Source organism: Drosophila erecta, unplaced genomic scaffold, assembly GCF_003286155.1.
Source record: "Drosophila erecta strain 14021-0224.00,06,07 unplaced genomic scaffold, DereRS2 tig00000021-arrow-pilon, whole genome shotgun sequence".
In the NCBI taxonomy this organism is placed as follows: Eukaryota; Metazoa; Arthropoda; class Insecta; order Diptera; family Drosophilidae; genus Drosophila; species Drosophila erecta.
Window position 1 is genome coordinate 7918599 of NW_020825198.1, and position 22901 is coordinate 7941499.

Sequence of the window (22901 nt, forward strand, 5' to 3'; positions counted from 1 at the left end):
GAAACATTTAGAGGTATGCCACTTCAGAATCCGATTAAGATACGTTGAGTTATGGAGTTTACAATTTCAGCTTTGGGGCATTTCTTTATTCTTTTGAGTTTCCACAACATCATCACATCAGAAAAATGACAAATATTTAAAAAAAAAAAAAATTTTTAAATTTGAATGCAGATTTTTAGAGAATTGCTCCAGAAACATTTAGAGGTATGCCACTTCAAAATCCGATTAAGATAAGTTGAGTTATGGAGTGTAGAACATCAGCTTTGGGGCAATTCTTCATTCTTTCGAATTTCTACAACATCATAACAAGAAAAATGACAAAATTTTTTTAAAAAAATAAATTTTTAAATTTGAATGCAGATTTTTAGAGAATTGCTCCAGAAACATTTAGAGGTATGCCACTTCAAAATCCGATTAAGATACGTTGAGTTATGGAGTTTACAATTTCAGCTTTGGGGCATTTCTTTATTCTTTTGAGTTTCCACAACATCATCACATCAGAAAAATGACAAAAATTTAAAAAAAAAAAAATTTTTTAATTTGAATGCAGATTTTTAGAGAATTGCTCCAGAAACATTTAGAGGTATGCCACTTCAAAATCCGATTAAGATAAGTTGAGTTATGGAGTTTAGAACATCAGCTTTGGGGCATTTCTTTATTCTTTCGAATTTCTACATCACATCAGAAAAATGAAAAAAATTTAAAAAAAAAATAAATTTTTAAATTTGAATGCAGATTTTTAGAGAATTGCTCCAGAAACATTTAGAAGTATGCCACTTCAAAATCCGATTAAGATAAGTTGAGTTATGGAGTGTAGAACATCAGCTTTGGGGCATTTCTTCATTCTTTCGAATTTCTACAACATCATAACAAGAAAAATGACAAAAATTTTTTTAAAAAATTAAATTTTTAAATTTGAATGCAGATTTTTAGAGAATTGCTCCAGAAACATTTAGAGGTATGCCACTTCAGAATCCGATTAAGATAAGTTGAGTTATGGAGTTTACAATTTCAGCTTTGGGGCATTTCTTTATTCTTTTGAGTTTCTACAACATCATCACATCAGAAAAATGACAAAAATTTAAAAAAAAAATAAATTTTTAAATTTGAATGCAGATTTTTAGAGAATTGCTCCAGAAACATTTAGAGGTATGCCACTTCAAAATCCGATTAAGATAAGTTGAGTTATGGAGTGTAGAACATCAGCTTTGGGGCATTTCTTCATTCTTTCGAATTTCTACAACATCATAACAAGAAAAATGACAAAATTTTTTTAAAAAAATAAATTTTTAAATTTGAATGCAGATTTTTAGAGAATTGCTCCAGAAACATTTAGAGGTATGCCACTTCAGAATCCGATTAAGATAAGTTGAGTTATGGAGTTTACAATTTCAGCTTTGGGGCATTTCTTTATTCTTTTGAGTTTCTACAACATCATCACATCAGAAAAATGACAAAAATTTAAAAAAAAAAATAAATTTTTAAATTTGAATGCAGATTTTTAGAGAATTGCGCCAGAAACATTTAGAGGTATGCCACTTCAAAATCCGATTAAGATAAGTTGAGTTATGGAGTGTAGAACTTCAGCTTTGGGGCATTTCTTTATTCTCTTTTACTTCTCAACGAATCTAGTATACCCTTTTACTCTACGAATATACACATTATGTACAAGTATCATAAGCAGTATATTGTAAAACTGATTTTCTACAAACAATTTACAACACTTTATTTCAAACCCACCTAACAAAAATTTAGGAAAAACACAAATACTTAGATTACATTCAATAAAAGCAGAAAGACAGACATGCAAATGAACATGGAACATTAAATATGGCCAAGGAAACAGCCAATCGCCTTGCATTTCTTGAGAGTTTCCAGCAGGTAGTTCAAGCGCAGCAATTCGTACTTTCCTTCAAATATATTAGTGGCCTTCAGGCTGCGATATTCGTCTATAAGGACTCTGGTTCTCTCCCATCGATGCCAAAAAACTCTGCTCAGCTTAAGGATCTCGGGCAAGCTGCAAGCGAATTGCTCCTCCCGCAAATACTTCTGCATGTGCAACACAAACAATTCCTGATTGCGTCTAAGTTCGCCCAAGGAAGTGTATTCGTCCAATTCAGAGTTGTAGGAATGAAGATCCTGCATTATTCGGAAGAGTTTACAAGGATGCGATAGCTGCTCCTCGAGGACGAAGATAAGGGAAGTCTGGATTGATCTCAGGGCGTCAAGCAATCGCTTATGCTTGGAGTAATCTAAGGGGGGTAAATTATGTAACCGGTAGAGCGAGAAGTTCAGATTTAAAATAAGTCGAAAGCAGGAATTCATTGTCTCAATTTGCTCCTGGCTGATTACACGCTTCAGTAGTGGATCATACCTGACCTTGAGGCAGATAAAATCAGGATGGGCGTCGGTCAAACGCACCTTAAACATATGACCCAGACTGAAATCTTGGGATACCACGATTTGCTCCAGTTTATAGGAGGCCACCATAAGCTGATTCCTTCTGAGGCTCTCAAAGAACAACTCAAACTCACTTAGAAACTGGTCATAGTTCCAGAGTAGAAACACGGATCGTAGGTGTCTTACTACTCTCTCCACTTGAAACTCTTGCACCAGGCCACAGATATAGGATTTGGCCAATCTAGTCCTTCGATGCAGCAACCTTTTAAGTTCCTGGGTGATGATTTCCGATACGGGAGTGTAGTCAGCGCAGGCAAGGAAGTTCTTTAGCAACTCGTCAATCGAATGACCCGCTGGCTGTCGCGGATCTGGTCGAGTTTCCATGTGGAAGGAGTAAAATAGCCGACGAAGTGCATCGTGATCAGTAGACTGCAGCTGCTGCAGTATGTCTGGAACATAGGTACTGTCCTTTATTATTTTAATCTGATAAGGCGCTAGTTCCTTTAGTACCCCATCTATTAATAAACTGTGTAGAGGTATCTGTTGCACGATGCCATGCAGAGTGTTGAAGTCACCTATGGTTTTGGCATCGTGGAGAACGGCCACTGCCTCACTGGAGTCAAGGACATGCCCCTGAATAATGTCAAAGAATTCCCATTTCAGGAGTTCTTCTGTTTGGATCGCAGATTTTCTTAAGACATACTCCGTTTGTCCGTTGACCAAAATCCTTTCGAAGAGAAACTCCTCGTGACAGTCTGCGAAGTCTCCCGTGGACCACCAGTTGTCCAGAAACTGGCAATAGGCCTGCAAGGCGTGCAGAAGTAAGGATGCGCTCAAGGATCGCAGCAATTTGGGTTGAATATTCCTAAAAGTATTGGTAAAAAGGGTATCCAAAGTTCTTAGACTTCGCATAAAAGGTAGTTCTTCCTTATTGTTCTGGGAGAGCTTATAGAGCAACTTGATCCTTTCCAAAGGACTTCTTGATGTCTCTATAAAGTGCTGCAGGGTGGCAGGTTCAATGCCCTTTGTTAAACGCCTCTCGAAATGAACCAGGAACTCCATCACAGGTCGAAGAAGTTGTTTCAGTGCTACACTGAAAAACTTAAAGGTCTCCAAGCGATCACACATTATTCTCTTATACGCATGCGTCTCAATAAACTCCCTTAGATGACGCATGTGTTTTATGGAGCTTATAATCTCGCCCAGAAAAGGACCTTCTTGTAAATGTTTAAGCTCATCAGTCCGCAACTCCCAATTGTCATTCAGTATTGTAAAGTTTCCACAATTGGCGGATGCAAAGAATAGGACAATCAGTTCGCTTAGCAGCAGGTACTCCTCGCTCATCTTTCGTATCGAGGTTTGACTTTCCCGGAGCTGAAAAATCAAAAAGTCTGCATATCCTTGGTGGAAACTGCTGACCAGATTTCCGGGCTGCTTGCAGACACTAACATCCACCTGCCACCAGGTCGTCTGAATGCGGTAGAGCATATCACTTTCGTTTTTAAAGTAGTCAATTACGGCGGGTTTTTCTGCGAAGGGCTCATTCTGGACAAGATTTAATTTTAGCTCCATCTTGGCTTCCTTCAAGGCGAACTTTTCATTTACTTCCACCTGATTTAGGCTGTGTTCCAAAGAGTAACTGCCGTCCGAGATGTCCAGTGCTGTAGGGCGTTCCTTTGGAATCTGTGGTCGCACCATTTCCAAGTACATATTACCCGGGGAACTTAGTTCCTCTATTTCATCACAGAGGCGCTGGATGTGATCTGAAGTAGCCTTTGCCCTCAGACTCTTGGGCTTCTGCTTTTTCTTGTGGTTGAGCTTAACTTCAGCAGTTGGTTTCGTGGCCTCACCTATGGATTTAGTATGGGAAGCACATTTTTTTGCATCCTTGGGAACGAGCTGCGAACTCTTGATGGCCACGGTCAGGGCATCCAGGATGTTCTTTCGCTTCTGCTCCATTTCTTGGAAGTTGCGACGGACGGAGTGAAAGGCCTTGTAGTTCACGGAGAGCACGAAGTCTATGAGGCGCCAGTGGAGGTTCGGCTGCTTGTGGTTCACACAGATTGGATGATTCAGTACCACATTGGCCAGCTGGTTGAAGGTATCCCCGAATTCAGCTATGCGTTCGCAGCGATAGCGTTCCAAAAAGTGGTTCATGGTAACCCACACCGCATCCGGCTGGCAATCCATAACATTAGGATCCGCTACGTGATGCCTGGCATAGGCGAGACATTTCTCGATGGTGTCGGAGTCCACCTTAACCTCGGGGTCACTGTAATTTTTCTTGCCATCGATTGGAGATTCCAGCAGCAATCTTACCAGCTGCGGCAAATTGCGGTCTATGACTTCCTGGCATTCGTCCGCTTGCATTTTTAATTACAATAATTTTGTAGAAAAATATATTTTTCGTTTTATGTACAAACGACAGCTGAGAAATGACAGTGACACCGAGCAAAATGAGTTGCATAAAGGCACAATAACTTTATTGCAGTTGTTGTCTTAAGAACGCTTTAAAGTAGCAATACTTTTATTTGGACTTCTGTTTTCCGCATTGCTCTGGTATTGCTTCCTACATAACGATATTACAAATTTGCAAAGGATTTATTTGAGTGCAATAGTATGCCGCTTCAAAGGAGTTGGCAAAAATAGGGTTGCAAGCGGCTTACGTTGTTTTCCAATGGCCAAGAGCAAACCGGCTTACAAAATGCTTAAAGAGAATTCGAACATGTAAATTCCCGTGGCATGCACCAAGGAACTAGAACAGCAACTGGAGGACCTTAGTGACCCAGTTGGACTACGCCCTTGCATTCCAACTCCCCTGCAATTCCACACTGCATGCGAGTTTTGCTTTATTTTATTGTCCGACAAGATAAATACCAAAATATTGAATATTTACCAATGGGATGTGAAGAAATGCACAAGGACATGGAGCAGCTATTCGAAAAGTGTTTGGCAAGCAGGGAGAGGCAGATTCTGTCATCCGATTCCGAGCAATAACTCAAGAGCATTGAAGCATCCTGTCCCATGGGTTTAATACATATTTTTAAATTCCCATAAATTGGTATATTTTTAGGCTTACGCCAGTGAACACAGCACACTTATTTGTCACTGACCTCGACAATTTAGCGTAAACTTTAACTGGCTGTCACTAAAAAGTTTTTTCAATTTCCTTGGCCACAAACATAGCAAGAGGAATAACACGAAATCAATGGAATCCGCAAATAATTTTTTTACTTAGCATTTTGAAAGGGGTAAAAGTTTGTCAAATATTTGCAAAATATTAATTTTCTGCCAATGCAAACTTTTTGCGAATCACTTTTTTCTTCGTCAATACGATAGACAACAAATTTGCAGAGAACACTTCGCAGAGAGAAAGTTTTCGCCTAAGGATGGCTAGATGAAATCTGCACCAGAAACAAAAGCCGAAATCTAGAAAAACATTGAAAACGTTGCTTTGAGGGAAAACTTGCCGCTCCAGAAAACTTTCCATCGCACTTGTCGAGAAGTAAGCGAAAAACTTAATAAAGATCCTCGTCCTGCAGCAGGACTCTCAAGCGGCAGGACGATGGTGACAGCTTTTGGTCAATGGAGAATGGAAAACGGGCATGCACCACGACCACGACCGCAGCCTGTCGAAATTAAACCAAACTGAATTTGCACTTACACTTTGGCCAGACGCCTCGCCAAGGACTCCTGTCTCCTGTCCCACAGGACTCGCTCCATCCGACTCCCGTCGAAATTGTCACTTTCGCAATTCCCCCAATAGCTGACTGGAGCGGAGCACAACGGGTGGGTGGCCTGGTTGCTTGGTGGCGTCAAGAAGCGCGTAAGTGACATTTATGCGCCTGCCAACTTGCATCCTGGAAACTCCCCAGCTGCTAGGCTGCGCTAAACTTTCGCCCAAGGCCAAACGAGGATGCCATTGTCGCTGCCTCTGCACTCGCCCCAAGTTTGTTTTAATAAATACCTCCATTCAGCATTGTCTCCGCCACCTGCTGGTTGGTTGGCTGGTTGGCTGGCTGGTTGGTTGGTTGGTCGGATGGGATTTTCCGGGGCATCCGAAGTTGCCAACAATTTACCCGCTCATCGACAGTTGCCCAGAAGTTGGCGCACAATGGAGGCAGTCGCCAGGAAACAATCAGCTCTGCCAGAAGCCTCAATCACAGACGCGGAATGCAAACGAGCGCTGCTCAAAATTACTCATTTTTATGAACTTTTTCTCAGCCCGGCCACGATTGTTGCAATTAACGAAAGTTTGCTTCTCGAAATAAGCTAAGAAAATGGAATGATGCTGCAAGGAGATACCAAACTCGGAGTTGTGCAGATTGAAAAAAGTACGTCAAGACAATACGACTGCAGTTTGGGACGACTCCATAGACAAATATTTCATTACCTCCACCTGAAAGTTCATACAATTTTGTGGCAGAGAAAGGATTTTGTATCCATTATAGGGATACAATGGCACTTGGCACCCAGATCGTGTTAGACATATGAGGGCACACAATAAAAACTAGAGATATTTTACAGCCCGACGAACTTCAAGATAAAGTTCAACATTTTATGGGTGCCACATCGCTCCCCCAAATCCGTAAATCCCGCTGCAACTCACCTCTGTCGCTGATGGGCCTCATTTAGCGGAGATTTCTTATCAAGCCACCGGATGTGGAGTGCACTACCTCAGCCCGAACACGTTTTCTATTTATAAACTGCTTTTGGGGGCCAGCTCACTACAGATCATCGCAATCGACATCTGGCCGCCAGGACCAGGCCACACACAAAAACGCTTCCCAATGCCAAAGGCCAGAAGCCAGAAGCATTTTCCCTGAAAACAAGGAAAACCCCACTCCCACTCCCACTCCCACGTAATTCTGAGCTGTGGGCTAAGTTAATTAGTTGTGATTTTTCAAAGAACATTCAAAATCGAAACGGGCAGCCGAGCACACAAACAATATTGTCAGCCTGCGGCCAAATTCCGGAGTGGGAGAACTGCAGCCAGGCGTGGCACATGTTGAGTGTATAAAATTTTGATGAATGTTTTGTTTACAGGGGCAGCACACCATGCAGCCTCCCCGCCCCCCTCACAAGGGGTTGATTACTACATGTGGCAGGAAAAAAACGGGAGTGGAGGAGGAGCAACTGCATCTGACGGCATCTGGGATGCGACACACACACATGTGCCTCGGGGTCGCGGTTGCAGATTGGAAATGGAAATTGAATGTGAATTATATTGAATTTCCAGACACAAGACAGCCGGAGTCAGAGGCAGGCGATGACCTCACGCCTCCCTGAACTTTACACACAAGGAAATTCGTGGATAATTAACTACACTTGGAGAAATGATAGCTAATTAGGATTATTTTTGTATCTCGGGGAACAGTAATGCAATCTTATTTACAAAGGAAGCCCAGCTGTGTATTATTTCTTACAGAGATTAAGTAAGTCATAATACAGTGAAATATGTTTTACTATTTTATTAATTATTTTTAATATTTATTCTTTATTTTTTAATTTTTATTTTTTTTTTATTTTATATTTTTTCCCAATATTGTTACACTTGTCCCTATAGTGTATAAAAATATATTTTAAATTATTGAGCCATATGACTTGCTTTTTCCGCAGTGCTGCCTGTGGAACCCAGAGCAGATGCCATAAATTACGCACCATAAACAGACTGCAACTAATTAACAAGAAAATGCATCATCTGCAGCTCAGCATCCCCGACATCGTTTCATATCCATTTTTATTTCGAAGGCCTACCGATTTCGGATCTTCAAACGGCTCAGGTGAAAGTGTATCTGTGGAGGACAAGTTCGGGTAAATTGGCTCAAATTGGAATGGCATGTTAAGTCCCCCGGGTAGCATTTATTTTCCTAATCAAATTTGCCTTTCTTCGGCAGAGCCGAAAATAATAATTTAAATATTTTGCCTGCGGACGGTGGCGGCGGTGGCGGTGGCGGTGGCGGTGGCGGCAGGAAATGGCATTTGGGCAACTGGCTGGCTAACAAGCTAGCCAACAGCAATGGCAAACAAGGAAAAACTGGAGTAAACCCCTACAACAATGGCAAAAACTTAACTCTGCCGCGAGCCACGCACACACAGGAACACCGAAGCGATACAAAAGAAGCCAAAATCCCGGGAAGAAATTAGTTTCGCCTCGTCCTGCCCTCTAGCCAGAGGGTCCTTGCAGTTCTGCCGCTCCTGTTTGCTTCCCTAGCTGCTGTCGCTACTGCTGTTGATGTCCTTGTTGTGGGCAGCACACAAAATTGGCAAATACAAGCGGACTTAGGCCACAGGAGCTTTTTCTGGCGAAAACAAAATGCGCAAAATTTCCCAACAGCCGAGGGGCGAAGGGGAAAGCGGCGACAAATACACAAAAAAATGTGGGAAATGCAAGAACTTGTATCGTCGCAAAGGGCGAAAAATGCAGGCCGCAGACAAACCACCAAGTGGGTGCCAACAGGATCGGGATCGGGGATGCTACACAGATAATTTGGATTTCTGTGGTCCGACAGCTATTAGATACTTTAAGAATACACCAAGTGAAATATAATTATGTAAATGAAAATAAAACAATATTAGGCAAGCACCATTGAGTTTATAACTTTGAGCAAGTATTCATCTTTCGGCTGCCGCATTGCCATGAAAACGAGAAGACGCTTGTTATTATAGACGCTCTGTCTAGCCGCTGTTATCATAGCTTTTACATGCGCCAATACGAATAACTAAGACCAGAAAAACAACCGCGAACAAAAGCACACGTGGGGCATTGAAGAGGCAACAGAAAAATGCCAGGTTCAACAAGATGATGAAATTGTAGGTACATCGTGGGCGGGCATTTCCGCTGCCGAGATCGTTAGGTTTTTGGACCACAAGCGCAGGACTCCAGGACACAAAAAGCAGGTGTCATTATGGGCGCACACGCCGAAAATTTCAATAGCGCAGCGAAAGTTTCATTGACTTGACAGGTGGGTATTTGCCCCATCCAGCTGGAAGAAGCTGTAATTGTTACCGTTTAAATTCCCATTAAACGCGGCACGGCTAGCCAAATGGCTCTCTTAGTTGGCCGGCGGGCGCGGCAAAATATGTCGCAGCGTTTAAGCCAACTCGGCCCACTTGGCCAAGTCAGACAACGCGGACAACAGGATACGCACAAAGCCCAAGGATCGCTGCTGGTTTTTGGAGAGGCCGCCCGCTATTAACAAACCGTAAAGTAATTTCTTGCTTTCCTGCACGGAAATTAGACATTTTGTCAAGGGAACACTCACTCCCTGGAAAGGAAGGCGAAGCCAACGTCAATGTTTCGCCTTCGGGCCAAAAAGCAGGGACAACAATACCAAGAACAATAAGCCAACAGAGCCGGCATAAATCGGCACTCTGAGAAAAGTGGTTTCGGAAGATGGAATCAAATTATACTAATTTCGGAAAAGACTCGCATACATTTTCCAACGCAAAGCTTAAATAAAATATGTAGATAGCACTTCTCATGGGAATCATTTAAAGACAATTTATTTCCGAGTTTAACGATTAAGAATGCATTTGAAATAACGTAAAAAAATAAGTAACAAAAAGGGTGAGCAAACATTAATACCCCACCCACCTGCTATTTTAAATCCCTATTCAATTAAAAGCTGCCACAATAAACAATTTACATTATTAAAAAACATTCGATCCAGCCGCTTAAATTACAACCCAAATGAATTATTTTTAGTTACACCGAACATTTTCCTCGGTGTAAGAAAGTCAGGCCTTCGGACGGACACTGCCTGGCAAGTGGAAAGTGAAAATATTATAATGAAGTATGTTGTTAGCTGTTTCGAGATTTCCAAATGTATCCATCAGATACACGGCCTGCTCATCGTGGAAGCGGGGAAGGCGCAGCGAACATTTTGTAAGTAAACAAGCAGCGGCGGCAACAAAAGTTTGTCTATTTAAAAAGTTTCGAGCTGCACAAAAGTTATAAAACATGAAAATATTTCTTAATTATTTTTATAAACAAGCAGCCAGTGCTCCCTGGGGGCGTGGCACAGACTTGCCCTTGCCCTCGAAAATTGAAAGCAACCCGAAAACTCTGCGGTGGTCGAAGTTCTGAGCTGCGTTCCCAATTTGTTTGTCTTGCTGATTTCTGCCCGAGGTCAGGATTGTGTTTGATTAGCATAAATATGAGTGGAATCTGGAATCTGGAAAAAAGGAAACACTTCGTCCCTTTAAATGTTGGCCAAATTAATTACGTGGGCGAAGAGCATCGGAAAGGATCTGAGAAACGTGAACAGCTGAAGCTCCAGGAAATTCCATCAAACAAATCGAAATAGCGAAAGAAATATGGGATGTTAGAGAGATATAAATACTTGGTTAATTAATTGCCTCGCTGTTTGCCTGGGAATTATTGAAATATTTTTATTCGATATTTTTCTTCCATCCGAGCTCCATTCTTATCTGATACTCCTTGTCCAAACCGACAAAAAAAACCCCATCCGCTGTGCCCAGTAAATTTGATTGCCGTTATCTGCATTTTATTATGCTTTTGCCACCGCAAAAGCGACGCACAGCCATTTTGAAATGGTTTTTGATATACGAGCATGAATATGAAAATGGTTGCCATAAAATCATCCCAAATGGATGAGTGCGGCGGCTGAATATCTGAATATGGTGCGAACATTTTTCGGTGGATCGGTGGCGCAAAAACTTGAAATAAACTAAGCCAATGATTTATAGTTTGCTGCCAGGCGGCAAACAAATGTTCTATGCCGAAATGAAATTGTCAATACTTTTTAAGATGGCAAAGCAGCGCAAATATTTGCCTCAATTTTGATTACTCAATTAGCAGCAATGTTAAATTGAGTGTGGTTTAAAGTGGCTTAAATGAGTGTGCCCTGTTCAATTGGGATGAATATTATTTAAAATTCGGTTATTTTCATTCAGTTTAACCGTTCTAATTTGGAGCATAAAAGAGAGAGCGCCTCGACTATCAGGTACCTCTTATTCAGCTCGAGGTAATGCAATGGATAGCTTGCTCTTTTTAAACCAATTGATATACAGTTTTATAAAAGTGATTCCGAATGAGTAATTTGTGGGATATTATTATACATATTCATATGCTTGTTACCTTAACTATCAACTCTTTGTCTCTGTTCAGGCCAAATTTGCCATTGAACCGATTTCCAAATTATTTGATATTCCCAGCAATTAAACATAGTCGCTGGCAGTACAAAGCGCGGTGGTTCTCAAATATTTATTTGTTGACCAAATTGAATGTGACGCATTTTAAAGTGCTTAATTTGCTGCTATCCATCGCACGAAGGATTTCCACATGGTGCAAGCGAAACGTTTCAATTTGCTGCAACAACGCTCATAATTTATAAATTTAAAATCTATTTTTGCCACCCAGCAGCGCACAGAGAGCGACCTGAATGGCGATGGAGCTTAGAGTTTGGGATTGTATTGTTGCTGATTTATCGCGAACCGCAGTCAACGCTGCCATTGTCTGCGTTTTTGGCACTGCTAACCCGATTTTCCACTTTTCATGCGACAACGATGTATGTGAGTGGGTGGCTTTCTGGGTGGTGGCGCCTGGTGGGGATGATTATGTTTACGTTGCGGCAACGCTAATGTGAAGCACGTTCAGGCCAAGTCACGTCACCTAGCCAACTCCGCGGTGCGGTTCGGGCCAAGACAATGGCGGTGGATGGAACGCATCGGGAAACGAGATCACGTCTGGGGACCGTGCGAGATTTCTTGCAATTTGGTATGGCTTGCTGCTCTTCAGGAACTATCTTTCAATTAAATTCCAATGCGCCAAGAGGATTCCTGCGGCTCCACTTCTCAACTTCGCCACATGTGCGCTTCGATTTCGATTTCGATCGCGGATTCCGAATTCCGGATTCCGGCACGTTGGCCCCAAAAACTAATTTCCCGCCCCTTGAACTTTTCCAATAATAACAACTGAACGGCTGAAATACTGAAATACTGCAGACCGAGAGTTTGCACCTTAATTTGATTACAAAATTGCCGAGCTCTCCGCTTCGCGATGAGCAGGAAAATATTTTCATTGCATTTTTGCGCTTGTCGCGTATCATTTTAAGCTCTTTTACATAAATTTTCCCTCCCCATAAACAAATATTTTACGGTCACGGGCGATACATTTTCCGAAAAGGGACCAGCGCAACGCTTTGTCGCAGTTTTCAACTTCATTTAATTTAATTTATATTTCAGCAGTTGGGTAATTTATGTAGCAACTTTTTGGCTGCCGCTGCCGCTGCTGGTGTCCTTGTTATTTGAAACTAATTTGCATAAAGCGAACGTCAAGTGTTTTGGCTTCCACCTTCTACCTGATACATCCATACATATGTGCCTTGTGGGGAGATGAGTCTGCTTATAAAGCAACAGGAACCGAATCAGAATCAGAATCCGAAAGCGAATCCGAGTCGCCATAAATTGCGCCTTGATGACTCTTTTGAAAAGGGCCCTAGACTCGCAATTCGATTTCACTTTTATGGCGCATAAATTATTCAGAGTTTGTCTATAGTCTATAAAATGTTGAGCTTCGTTGAGCCAGCACTAAACAGGACATCATTCCGTTGACCCCCAGCAACAATAACAAGGATCCAAGGAGCAATGGCTGACCTTGTATCCCTTTTTTTCTAAATAGACAATTTGCCCATCTTTACGCACTATTGTTTTGTATTCTCGGGCGATGTCTTGTTTCGTCCTGACGCTCCCTCCGCTTCGCTGGCATAGAAATCAGTTTAGTCCTGCGACATCGCCTCGATTTATGCCAGAATCCTTTTGTTGCCTTGCTCACTGTATTTTTTGCGGGCTGCCAACAATTTTACGACTAAATCGAGAGCCACAAAACGTTACGGCAAATCACTTTTCAGCTTCAACTTTTCTTCAGCAGCATATGGGCATCGTTTAAAAACAATTCGAGCTCATAGCGAATGATCAAGACAATGTTGTTGATTGCCTTTAAGAAGTCGTACACTGAATAGTAAAATCCCAAGCCAACGCAGAAGGGGCACCATGGATTCTACTTGGTTGAATTCAATTTAATTTCCATTGGTTTTTAATCCATTTAAGATTTTCCCTGGCGCTCTCCATCCGACTTATTGAAAATGCAGCCTCATTGTTTACCCCCCAAGCAGTGCTCAAGAACAAATAGAAGTGATGTTGCACTTTTCGTGCGTATTTGCCAAAGCAAAAAAATAAACAAGTCGAGGAGAGAAAAGTGATTGAGTGATTCCAATTAGTTGATTTAAAGTGTAGTGCCATAAATGGGGAAATCCCATAATAAGACATTCGTGCTCAAAATGCATGTCTTGCATTGTGTGCCAAAATCATTTCGAACAACTCTTCACATGATAAGATCAATTTCACTTATTGCACATAACAAGGTAGTTCAGTACTGAACTTATTTGCCTGAGTATGCTGTTTTTCCACAGTTCACTCAAATGGTATTGTATCTTCCAATCGCATGACAGAAGCATTAATACAATAATGTATGAATAAATAAAATTTAATTTTACGTAAAAACTGACAACAGTCCCCAGACAGAAACGTGGATGAAAGCAAGCCAAAATCCAAGGGGCAAGTAAGGAAGCTTGGCAGGTCAGGGAGAAAGAAAACAGTTTTGTTTGTTGGCCCTCTTGTTGTGTGGCATTTTTGAGCGTATTTGCACAAAATACGTGAAATTACGCGAAAACTTCAGCTTGCTTGTGTCCTGCCAACTTGTCCGTGTCCTTTGTGCCACAAAAAAGAAAATGAAAAAGGAAAACCCGAAAGAAAAGTTCAGAGGCAAAAGCTAAGTGCCTGCAAAGATGACTGTGTGACTGGTTGTTATTTTGCATTTAATTTCGACGACCTCCAGGGACCAAGTGGCGTATGCGCAATATTTTACAACGCAAGAGCGAGACAAGCTTGTCGGTAAGGACCTTTGTTTAATCTTTGGCACATTGAGAGTTGCCCTTTGCCAACTCACTTTATAAGCGAATTATTAATGAGCTTCTTGCCATATAAGTTAATAATCGGCTGGGCACCAAAAATGGAAATGGAAAATGCTCCGCCCATAATAACAGGAACACTTTGCGCCCAAGCCGGAGCGGAAATCTCATTTGTCATGCAGCCTGGCCATTTATCAGTTGGCATTTAAAAAGCCATTAAAACCGAATCCGGCAGGAATGAAACTGCGAAAAAAAAATTGTATAAAATAAAATTTATGAATAAAAAAAAAGAAATCTGGCAGCGTGGAAGTCGCTGGTTCGACAGGTTTTCTTTCAGTTCCGATTCGATTCATAATTTAAAAGCCAGCCGATTGCCGGCCCACTGACTTTCACCAGAGCCAGACCAATAAATTAATATAAAAATTCCTCACGCCCAGCCAATAAGTGAACAGTGAAGCGTTTTATCGCTTCGTCCAGACTCGCAGGATGCCAAGGATAACAGGCCGGCAGTCGCAGGACTCAGGCCCACGCAGCGTCGCCGTCTTGAGACCGTGGGATGTCTGAGATGCCGGCACACTCGAGCCGTTTGCTTTGGACTTGGAACTGGTAACGAGGAACTGGGAACGAGGAACTGGGAACTGGGAACTCGGAACCCCGGTCCAGATCTCTGGCCCTCGGAGGCCATTGTCGGCCACTTGGCCAGACATCTGTGGTATGCGCAAATAGAACCTAGCATAAAATGGGCCCGGCTCGAAAGCCATCAAACATTTATGGCCACGCGGAGGAAACACAGCAGTTGGTTATTTCGCTGTCTGCGAATAAATGTATCAACTCAAATACCTAAGCATTCCACTTGGTATGATGGCTTGGTATAAACTTGTATCTCAGCTTCGTTCAGATACTTTCTGCCATAAATTCGTATCAGCAAACTGTTTACTTTCAACTGATGCTCGAGCAAAGCATCCATTTAGTTAGAAGAGGCAAATACCCACAAAATACACATATTTTTTATTACCTAATTGCTGTCGACGCTTAAATCGTTGCAACTATCGATTAATTTGTAAAAGTTTAACCGCCGTTGAGACCGAGAGTCTCTTAAATCTGAAAGCACTACATAAAAAGTCGAGTAAGTTTTGCATGTGACCCTGTTGCAAGAGCGGAAGAGGGGCAACTTTGTTAATGGTTTTGTCATAAATTTTAATTCGATTGCATCAGAGCAGACGCTGAGGCTGCCATTCAAACTGGGCATGAAAAATGCATTAGACGCTGCAGCCAGGACTCGAGGAGCCGCCTGCAAAAGTTTTTGATGGTGCGGTTGCCCACGAAGACAGGATTCCCCAACACACACAAGAACTGCACACACTATCGTCTCCCTGGGGAGAAGCCAAGCCGCAGACACAGTCCGTTGTTTGAAGACTCAATTATTTTATGCAGCGTGAAGTAAAGTTTTCGGCTCGAAGAAGCCTTAAAAATCGCATTAAAAGGGCGGCAGAATGCCCAAATGCCCACAATTACAGCATGCGAATGGATGAAGTAATAAGGCGCCAGCAGGCTGGAAGATCGGATTCGTCCAGCCGGAAATGCGTTCAATTAATGAATTTTAAATGCGTCCCCATTGTCACTTCCGCACGCCGTGGGCATCACCTGCAGTTTGAGGCGCACGGTGCGTATGAGTGACGCGTTATTTGCAAGTCAACCAGCAAGCCAAGTCTGTGGGCGCGGCAAGCCGGCTCTGATGAAGGATAAACGACACTGCGGCGCCATTGCCTTCGCCATAAGGCATACTGCCATTCGGGATATCAGCCTGCAGCTGAAATGAACAGTGGAATTAGTGGATTACAACTCTGCAAGAGTGCCCATATACTTGTGCAGGCTTCTAACATCATTCATTATTCACCAATAGCTTGTAATTTATAGTCAAGAGATTTTTACGAGCCAATTTTATTGTGAACAGTTCTATTAATATCCTTGCCCCACTGTGGCCGCAGGTGGGCGGCAGTGCGTGCGCAGCCTGCAAAAGGCGCCCACATTAACTACAAGGATAATGTCGCCCGTCGTCCGCCGCCGGCTGCGGCATGAAAAAATAACAAGAAAATGCCAGGCATCGTTCATTACGAGCCAAGGCTCAGGCTCAGCCCTTTTGGCCGTGGTGCGTGGATGTGGATGTGGCAGGATAAGCAGAAGGATAGCGGGGGGCACGGGACGCGCGGAGGCATCCGAAATGTTTTATTGTTGTAACTGTCGCCCGGCGGCATAATATATAGTCTGGAACGTATCCTGGAGCGCGACTCCGCCGCTGACACAAATCACATGCAACCTTTTGTGGAGCCCTCGCCTCCGGAAAAATGAAGTGGAACTTGGGCATTTTTGGTGCCCGCCTGCTCCTCTGCTCCTCTGCTCACCTGGCCTGTACGTGCCCGCATTTCGCAGTCCCTGTATCTTGGACCGGAGTTCGGGAGACCAAATTACGTAAGCTTAAAGGGGGTCTTAGTGCTCTATCTTGCCGGTAAACCGTCGCCTTTGTCTGCGTTGCCGTCTTCCGTTTTAACAAATGTTTTGTTAGCGCAGCGCTCTCAAGTTTTCCGCTCGCAAAAATTATGCGGAAACGGAAGCGACAAAAGGAAAACCACAATTGGAGGGGCGTCCTGTGTATCCTGTGTAGCCTGTGTTAGTGCGTGTGTGTTTAAGTGGCACGTGTCCTGCACACTCCCCCACACACACCATATACACTTATATACTCGCATCCACCTGGATCCACTTTGTCATCACGTTGAATTAGGACTATTCAATTTTCATTATTAAATAATGCCCGGGCATTGATGCGTACGTGCGACTCGACAAAATTAAATGCACATCGGAATTTATGGGTACCGGGCAAAATGACAAATAGTGCGTGGCTGATCCACACAAGACGCACAAGGTAAATGTGTAATTAAATTTGTCCAAAACTCGAATGCACATCCTGTGCGAGGCGAAGGAGCCATAAATCTGGCCACATAAAATCCAGCCACCTCCCGGCCCACAGCGGTAAATCACAACGAAATTCACATAATTTTTATCGTTTTGCACAATTTTGCATGTGCTCACTTACTACATACACACATACATACATATATCTATATGTATGCATCGGTTTTCGAGTTAAACGTTTCAATAAAGTCGAGCACCTGTCAATAAATCGAAATTGCCTCTCGTATTATTTTTATCGGCTACGTTTCGTTTACATTGCACAAGATGCTTCACTTTCAGCACAGCCAGCGGCCAGATATATATTTCCACGTCTATATTCTCGCATATATCTGAGCCACAAACATGTGTCTGTGTGTGTGAGGTTGGGAAAAGCGGGAAAGCGGGAAAGCGACCTTAGATATGCCTCACCTCCTCGTCATCGCCATCGCCATCGCCATCATCTTCTTCCAGTTGAGCGGATCCGGTGGGTGGAGTCCCAATTCCTTCTGTGGTTTCCAGTTCTCCTGGCCTCACTCTAACTTACCAACTTCTCTTACTTCTTGGACGCTCGAGCTCGCAGCTTAATTCAGTTTTCGGCAATCGAATTGCGGACAGTTTTCATGGCTTTAATTACGGGTCGTCCGCCTTTGAAGTCGTTTCCCTCGGAGCTTTAATCTTAATCCACTTGTGCTTAAAAGCGGCCGAGCTCAATTTTTACGAGCGCCTGTGCTTTATGAAAATTTAATAAGCCGGCAACGAGGAGAGTGCGCATAATGAGAGTGGCGGCCTGGGCCCAAAAATCGGGACATGCCAGGACAGCCAGCAACCAGCCACCAGCCACCGCATCTCATTCGAATCAGAATCTGACTCCTCGGATGAACCCACCAACCACCGCCCACACATGTCATGTAAAAAGACTGTTTAACAAGCAGAGCCAAGAAGGAGCAGCTTAAAAATGAAATGCGTTTCTCGTTTTCACATGGCTGCCATCGAATAGGTTACAGTGGTGCAAAGTGTGCGACACGTAATTAAATGTAAATAAATATGATTAAATTCCGACATATACAAAATTAATGAAATTAATCTATGTTTACTTTATTATTTCAGAAACAACATAAGCACTGAAATATAATAGTAGTTTAGCTTCAATTGGAAGATCAATTAATCTTGTTTTTTTAGAATCATACTTATATTGACTTAGATGAAAATTGAAATCTGTTGAATTACAGCCCCAACCCAGCCCACTGTCTTGTTTCAACCTTGTGCAAGACGTTGCTCTCGTTGTGCCGAGCCAACAAACAAGCGAAATATTATTTACGAGCTGTCAAATCCCAGTTAACATGTCTTACAAGGACCAAGGACGTCTTCGGTGTGTTGGTGTAGTTGCTGGCTCGATGCGGCCGCATAGTTCGCTAAGAGACAGCTGAAGATGCGATGCCACAGCTACAGGACACACAGCGCCATATACAGAAACAGATTAACAGCAACGGTACCAGAGATACAGATTCATGCAGATAGATGCAGATACAAGCGCACTGCGAGATACTCTTGTGGCATGCAGAGTGTGCCAGGACGTCTGGACCGTAGTCAAATGCCGGATGCTTGGATCCTTGGATCCTTGAAGCCGACCGTAGCGGAGCGGCATAATAAAGTAAAAAGCATAATGAAAGCGAGGCCAGGCCACGAAAATAATTTAAATTTATGTACTTGTGCGTATTTATTTGTGCGTTTGGCTTTTATTTCCTTCGCGACGTCTCTTGATTTGTTTTTCTCGCTCCCACACTCGTCCTTCACACGCTGCCTCTCGCTTTCCTTCGTCTTATCAAGAGCAACAGCAGAAAGCATTAAATTCAATTTGCTTATGTGAGTATCTGTGTATCTGTGTATCTGTGTGTCTGCCACTCAGCGTCAGTTACACGGAAAAAATGGAAGTGGGTCGGATGGGGCGTGCAGGGGCGCCAAAGGACGAAGGACCAAGGGGAGGGGCAAGGCCATGCGAATGGCGGCGACCTGTTGTGTTGTTTAAGGAATTACTTAACATGGTAAAAGCATGGGAATGTGTGTGTGAGTGCTGCTTATGCATGTATGTGCTTAATAAATATTTTGCGTTCTGTTTTGGGTATATCCTGGAACAGTTTCAAACGGGTAGCTCCAATAAGCAGTCGTTTAAAGTGAACTTGTAGCAATATAAATATTTAATAATTTGTAATGCAATGCAAAGCTATTAAACTATGCAAAAATTTTAAAAAGGCGTAAAACGATTATTTCCGTCAGGATCTACTTTTTCTTGTCCTTTTCATCCTTGCCCTTTGTTTCATTAACTTTCTTGTCATCCGTGCCTTTCCCTTTCTTTTCCGCTTTATTATCCTTGGCCTTTGCTTCCTTGTCTTTACCCGCTTTTTCTGGCTTTGGGTTGTTCTCAGGTCTTGGGAAGTATTTATATTTTAGTTCAATCTTTTGTACATTGAGGAGCAACTTACAGATCCTGAATCGAAATAGGATCAATATCCAAATCGGGCATTTTGAATATGGGAAACTCCAACATATCCACGCCCTCACCGCCGCCGTACTGAAGAGCCAGGCGCTCAAGGGCTTCCTTCAGTTCCGCCTCGTATTCTGGACCAGGATCTATGGGCTTTCCCTTGGGACTCTTCAGCCGATACTCACGCACCTTGTCCAGGAAAATCTGATGAATGGGATCCTTGTAACGAAGGCGTGCGGTAGTGGTCACACTCCTACATAAAACCAGGCCTGGTTTTAGGATGCGAGAAAACATGGTAGTGTTTGACTCGGTACAGTTGCTATACGACAAAATATGATTCTGAGAAAGCTTACTCAGGGGTAATTCGATTTCAAAATTTCCATGAAATATAACCCTGATCTTAAAAACAGGTTAATGATCACTTTTTACGACTTGAATTGATATTTTTAAATGACTTATATCATTTCACTTGGAGTATCTTTCGCGTTTATCAGGCCCCAATTTAAGCCAACGCATCTCAAGCGCCTCCCAGCTCCAGGTCGATTTTTCACGCACCGTTGCTGCCCATTCTCCTTTATTCCCGAGCGTGTAAGATTTTCCTTCTGTCTGCCTCGCCTTATCTGCGAATGCCTGTGTGTGAGTGGGCCTGACAATGCGAGTGCCATCTCGACAAGTTTTTTTCAAAAAGTGAGACAAGTGGAAATCCGTTAAAGAAATACGTGGAACACATAAAGGCGATGATGTTGCTGCCGTCAAGTTGCTGCTGCTGCAACATACATATGTACATATATACATAAATATATGCGCGTGTGTGGACAAAGAAATGTCGTCGGCAGCAAATAAAAATTAATTGAAAAATGTTTATCAAGGACTTTGCAGGGGAAAAAATTTAAATGCACCGAGCAGAAAAGACAAACTCTGATAATTGATGGCAAGACATGGCTGCGAAATTATAATTAATATAAATTCCCATCCACCTCCTCCGCCCGCTGACAGTGCAAATAAATGGATCATTGTCGAGTGCGAAATGAGGAATGTGTAGCTTCTAAGCCGGGCTTAATCGGCCATCGCCACATGCGGCTCATTTCAAATGCAGCCAGCACTCACGCTGCGTTTCGCATCCGCCACTCGAATTAAAATATACGAACATGTTTTGTGCAACATATCCACACCGAACTAAAAATTATGCAACGCATTAAAAATTTAACAAGCGCTTATCCGCTTAGTGCGATGGCCGCAACACGAGGGGTTTTTGCCGCCAGCGTCACTTTCAATATTTAAATTTTGACATTTTCTGCATTTGACACCGACACGGAGATGGAGAACGGGGAGGAATGAGGGGAACATGGACAATATGGCATCAATGCAAATTGGGCAGAAATAATATGCAAACATTGGCACAAACAGAATGCAACCTAATTGGCAGCAATAGCAAACTTGCCACGCATTTGCGATTCCAATGAAGAGCTACGCTGTGCTACGTGTGTTGCATCGGTCGAGTTACTAATGCAAATAGAAGTTGAAGTTTTTGTAAAAAAGAAAAACCTAATTAAACTATTTCAATCGAAAGTTTTTGATCTTTGTTTTATCCATACTCGTATTTGCTTCCATCTAAGATGATTTCGATCCTTTATCTGAGGTATTTTTCTTGTGCCCCAACATAAAGTTTCCACTTAAGCGTTCATTGGCGAAAACAAGAAAATGTGGAACAGTTATTGCCTGCTGGTGGCATATATCAGGCTTTTTTGTCTGTTGCCAAGCGCATGTATCTCAATCTTCATTCCGACTACTACACAGCGCTAAGGATTAAGCAGTTGTGCGGCTGCCACGCCCCCGCCATTAAAGTAGTTCCCCTAACTTGGTTAGAATTAATATTTAGCTGAGCGCAACTTTATTTGCAGTTGGCAAATGCTTTAACCTCCCCCGCCGCCAACAAAGTGAGCAAAGTATCCTGCGGTTGCCTGCCGCTCCTTGAAAGTGTATCTGTATCTGCGCATCTGTGCATCTGTGTGTCTGGTATCTGTGTGGGTGTTCGTACACACTGTTGCTGTGTGTGCGTGTTTTAAAATGCAACAGATGCGCCAAATTAATGCGACCATTAAATTGTATTAGCGTGTGCAAAATGTAAAGCGCATTTGCCAGCAGATTGCTCCAGCCAAGTGCGAGTGTATCCGAGTCCGGGTTTCTGTGTGGGATTGCGAATGCGTCCCGCTATCACCGCAGTTTCTGTGCGTTGTATTCGCTGCAAATTTGTGTGTGAATAAACATGAGAGTCGTTGCATTAATGCGCACACAAAAGCCAACTGAGTGGAGTCCTTGCCGGCGTAACAGCTATCCCTGCGTAGGAACAAGGATTTAAATATCCCCGAGAGCGAGGGGTTCGCTGGCTGCGATGCTGGGGGATTGAGAGCTGCTCAATGCTAAAATATCGCACAGCAGCAGCATCAAGTTTATGTGGCATGCCACAAAGTACACACAGATACAATTACACAGGCAGCGAGCGATATACAAAACTGCATTTGCCGCTTTTTGCCCGTGTTTGCGCTTTTCGCCAAGCTCTCTCATAAGTGCAACTTCAACGCCAGCAACGCGGCAGCAAATAAAAATGATAAATAAGTTTTTTAACTAGAGGATAAACAAAGAGGGGGAAAAAACAAAATTTAATATCGTTTACCCATTGTAACCTATATCAGAGTGGTTGCATATTAAGAAAAAATCGCAAATGTGCAAAATAGCTTGTTACCAACAGGAAACATGAGTGCACTGCATTGATTTTGAGCCACGAATATTCTCAACAATCATACTCCTCATTATTATAAATGCTATTGAAAAATGTAGATATTAATTTCAGCCTGCTATCGTATTTTAATCAACCTATTTTTTGTTATACCGTGCTATATTCATGTTTATTCAATTCCTGGCAGGCTTTAAATACTCGTTTGGCTTCAAATATTTTGTACTCCATTATATTTCCAAGACACTATTCCATTTTTCTCTAGTGCATCCGAGAGGATGCAGACAATCAGGCGGACGGGTGTGCTGGCTGCAGATATTTATTCATTAGCCATTTGGCATAATTTGTTGGCTAGCCTTGGGCGCTCAATGTTTCGTCCTGGCCAAATTGCCAGCAACAATGG

The 22901-nt window shown here is 42.7% G+C and overlaps 2 protein-coding genes across 2 annotated transcripts; both read right to left on the minus strand.

Moving 5' to 3' along the window:
• Positions 1-1824: 1824 nt before the first annotated feature.
• On the minus strand, positions 1825-4770 carry LOC6544270. Its single transcript, XM_001971920.3, has one exon. The coding sequence runs from the start codon at positions 4768-4770 to the stop codon at positions 1825-1827; it is 2946 nt and encodes a 981-aa protein (XP_001971956.1).
• A 14698-nt stretch (positions 4771-19468) lies between these two features.
• LOC6544272 (ATP synthase-coupling factor 6, mitochondrial) lies at positions 19469-20102 on the minus strand. The gene is made up of 2 exons (XM_001971922.3): positions 19763-20102; positions 19469-19707 (listed from the first exon to the last, which is right to left on the minus strand). The coding sequence occupies exons 1-2, from the start codon at positions 20056-20058 to the stop codon at positions 19560-19562; spliced, it is 444 nt and encodes a 147-aa protein (XP_001971958.1). The 5' UTR covers positions 20059-20102; the 3' UTR covers positions 19469-19559.
• Positions 20103-22901: the final 2799 nt, after the last annotated feature.

What these genes read in the sequence shown, in the direction of transcription:
- LOC6544270 (XM_001971920.3), bottom strand. Translation starts at nt 4,770, where the DNA reads ATGCAAGCGGACGAATGCCAGGAAGTCATAGACCGCAATTTGCCGCAG.
- LOC6544272 (XM_001971922.3), bottom strand. Translation starts at nt 20,058, where the DNA reads ATGTTTTCTCGCATCCTAAAACCAGGCCTGGTTTTATGTAGGAGTGTG. An exon ending in CCTATTTCGATTCAGGATCT is followed by an intron (nt 19,708 to 19,762) that starts GTAAGTTGCTCC and finishes ATACTTCCCAAG; the next exon opens with ACCTGAGAACAACCCAAAGC.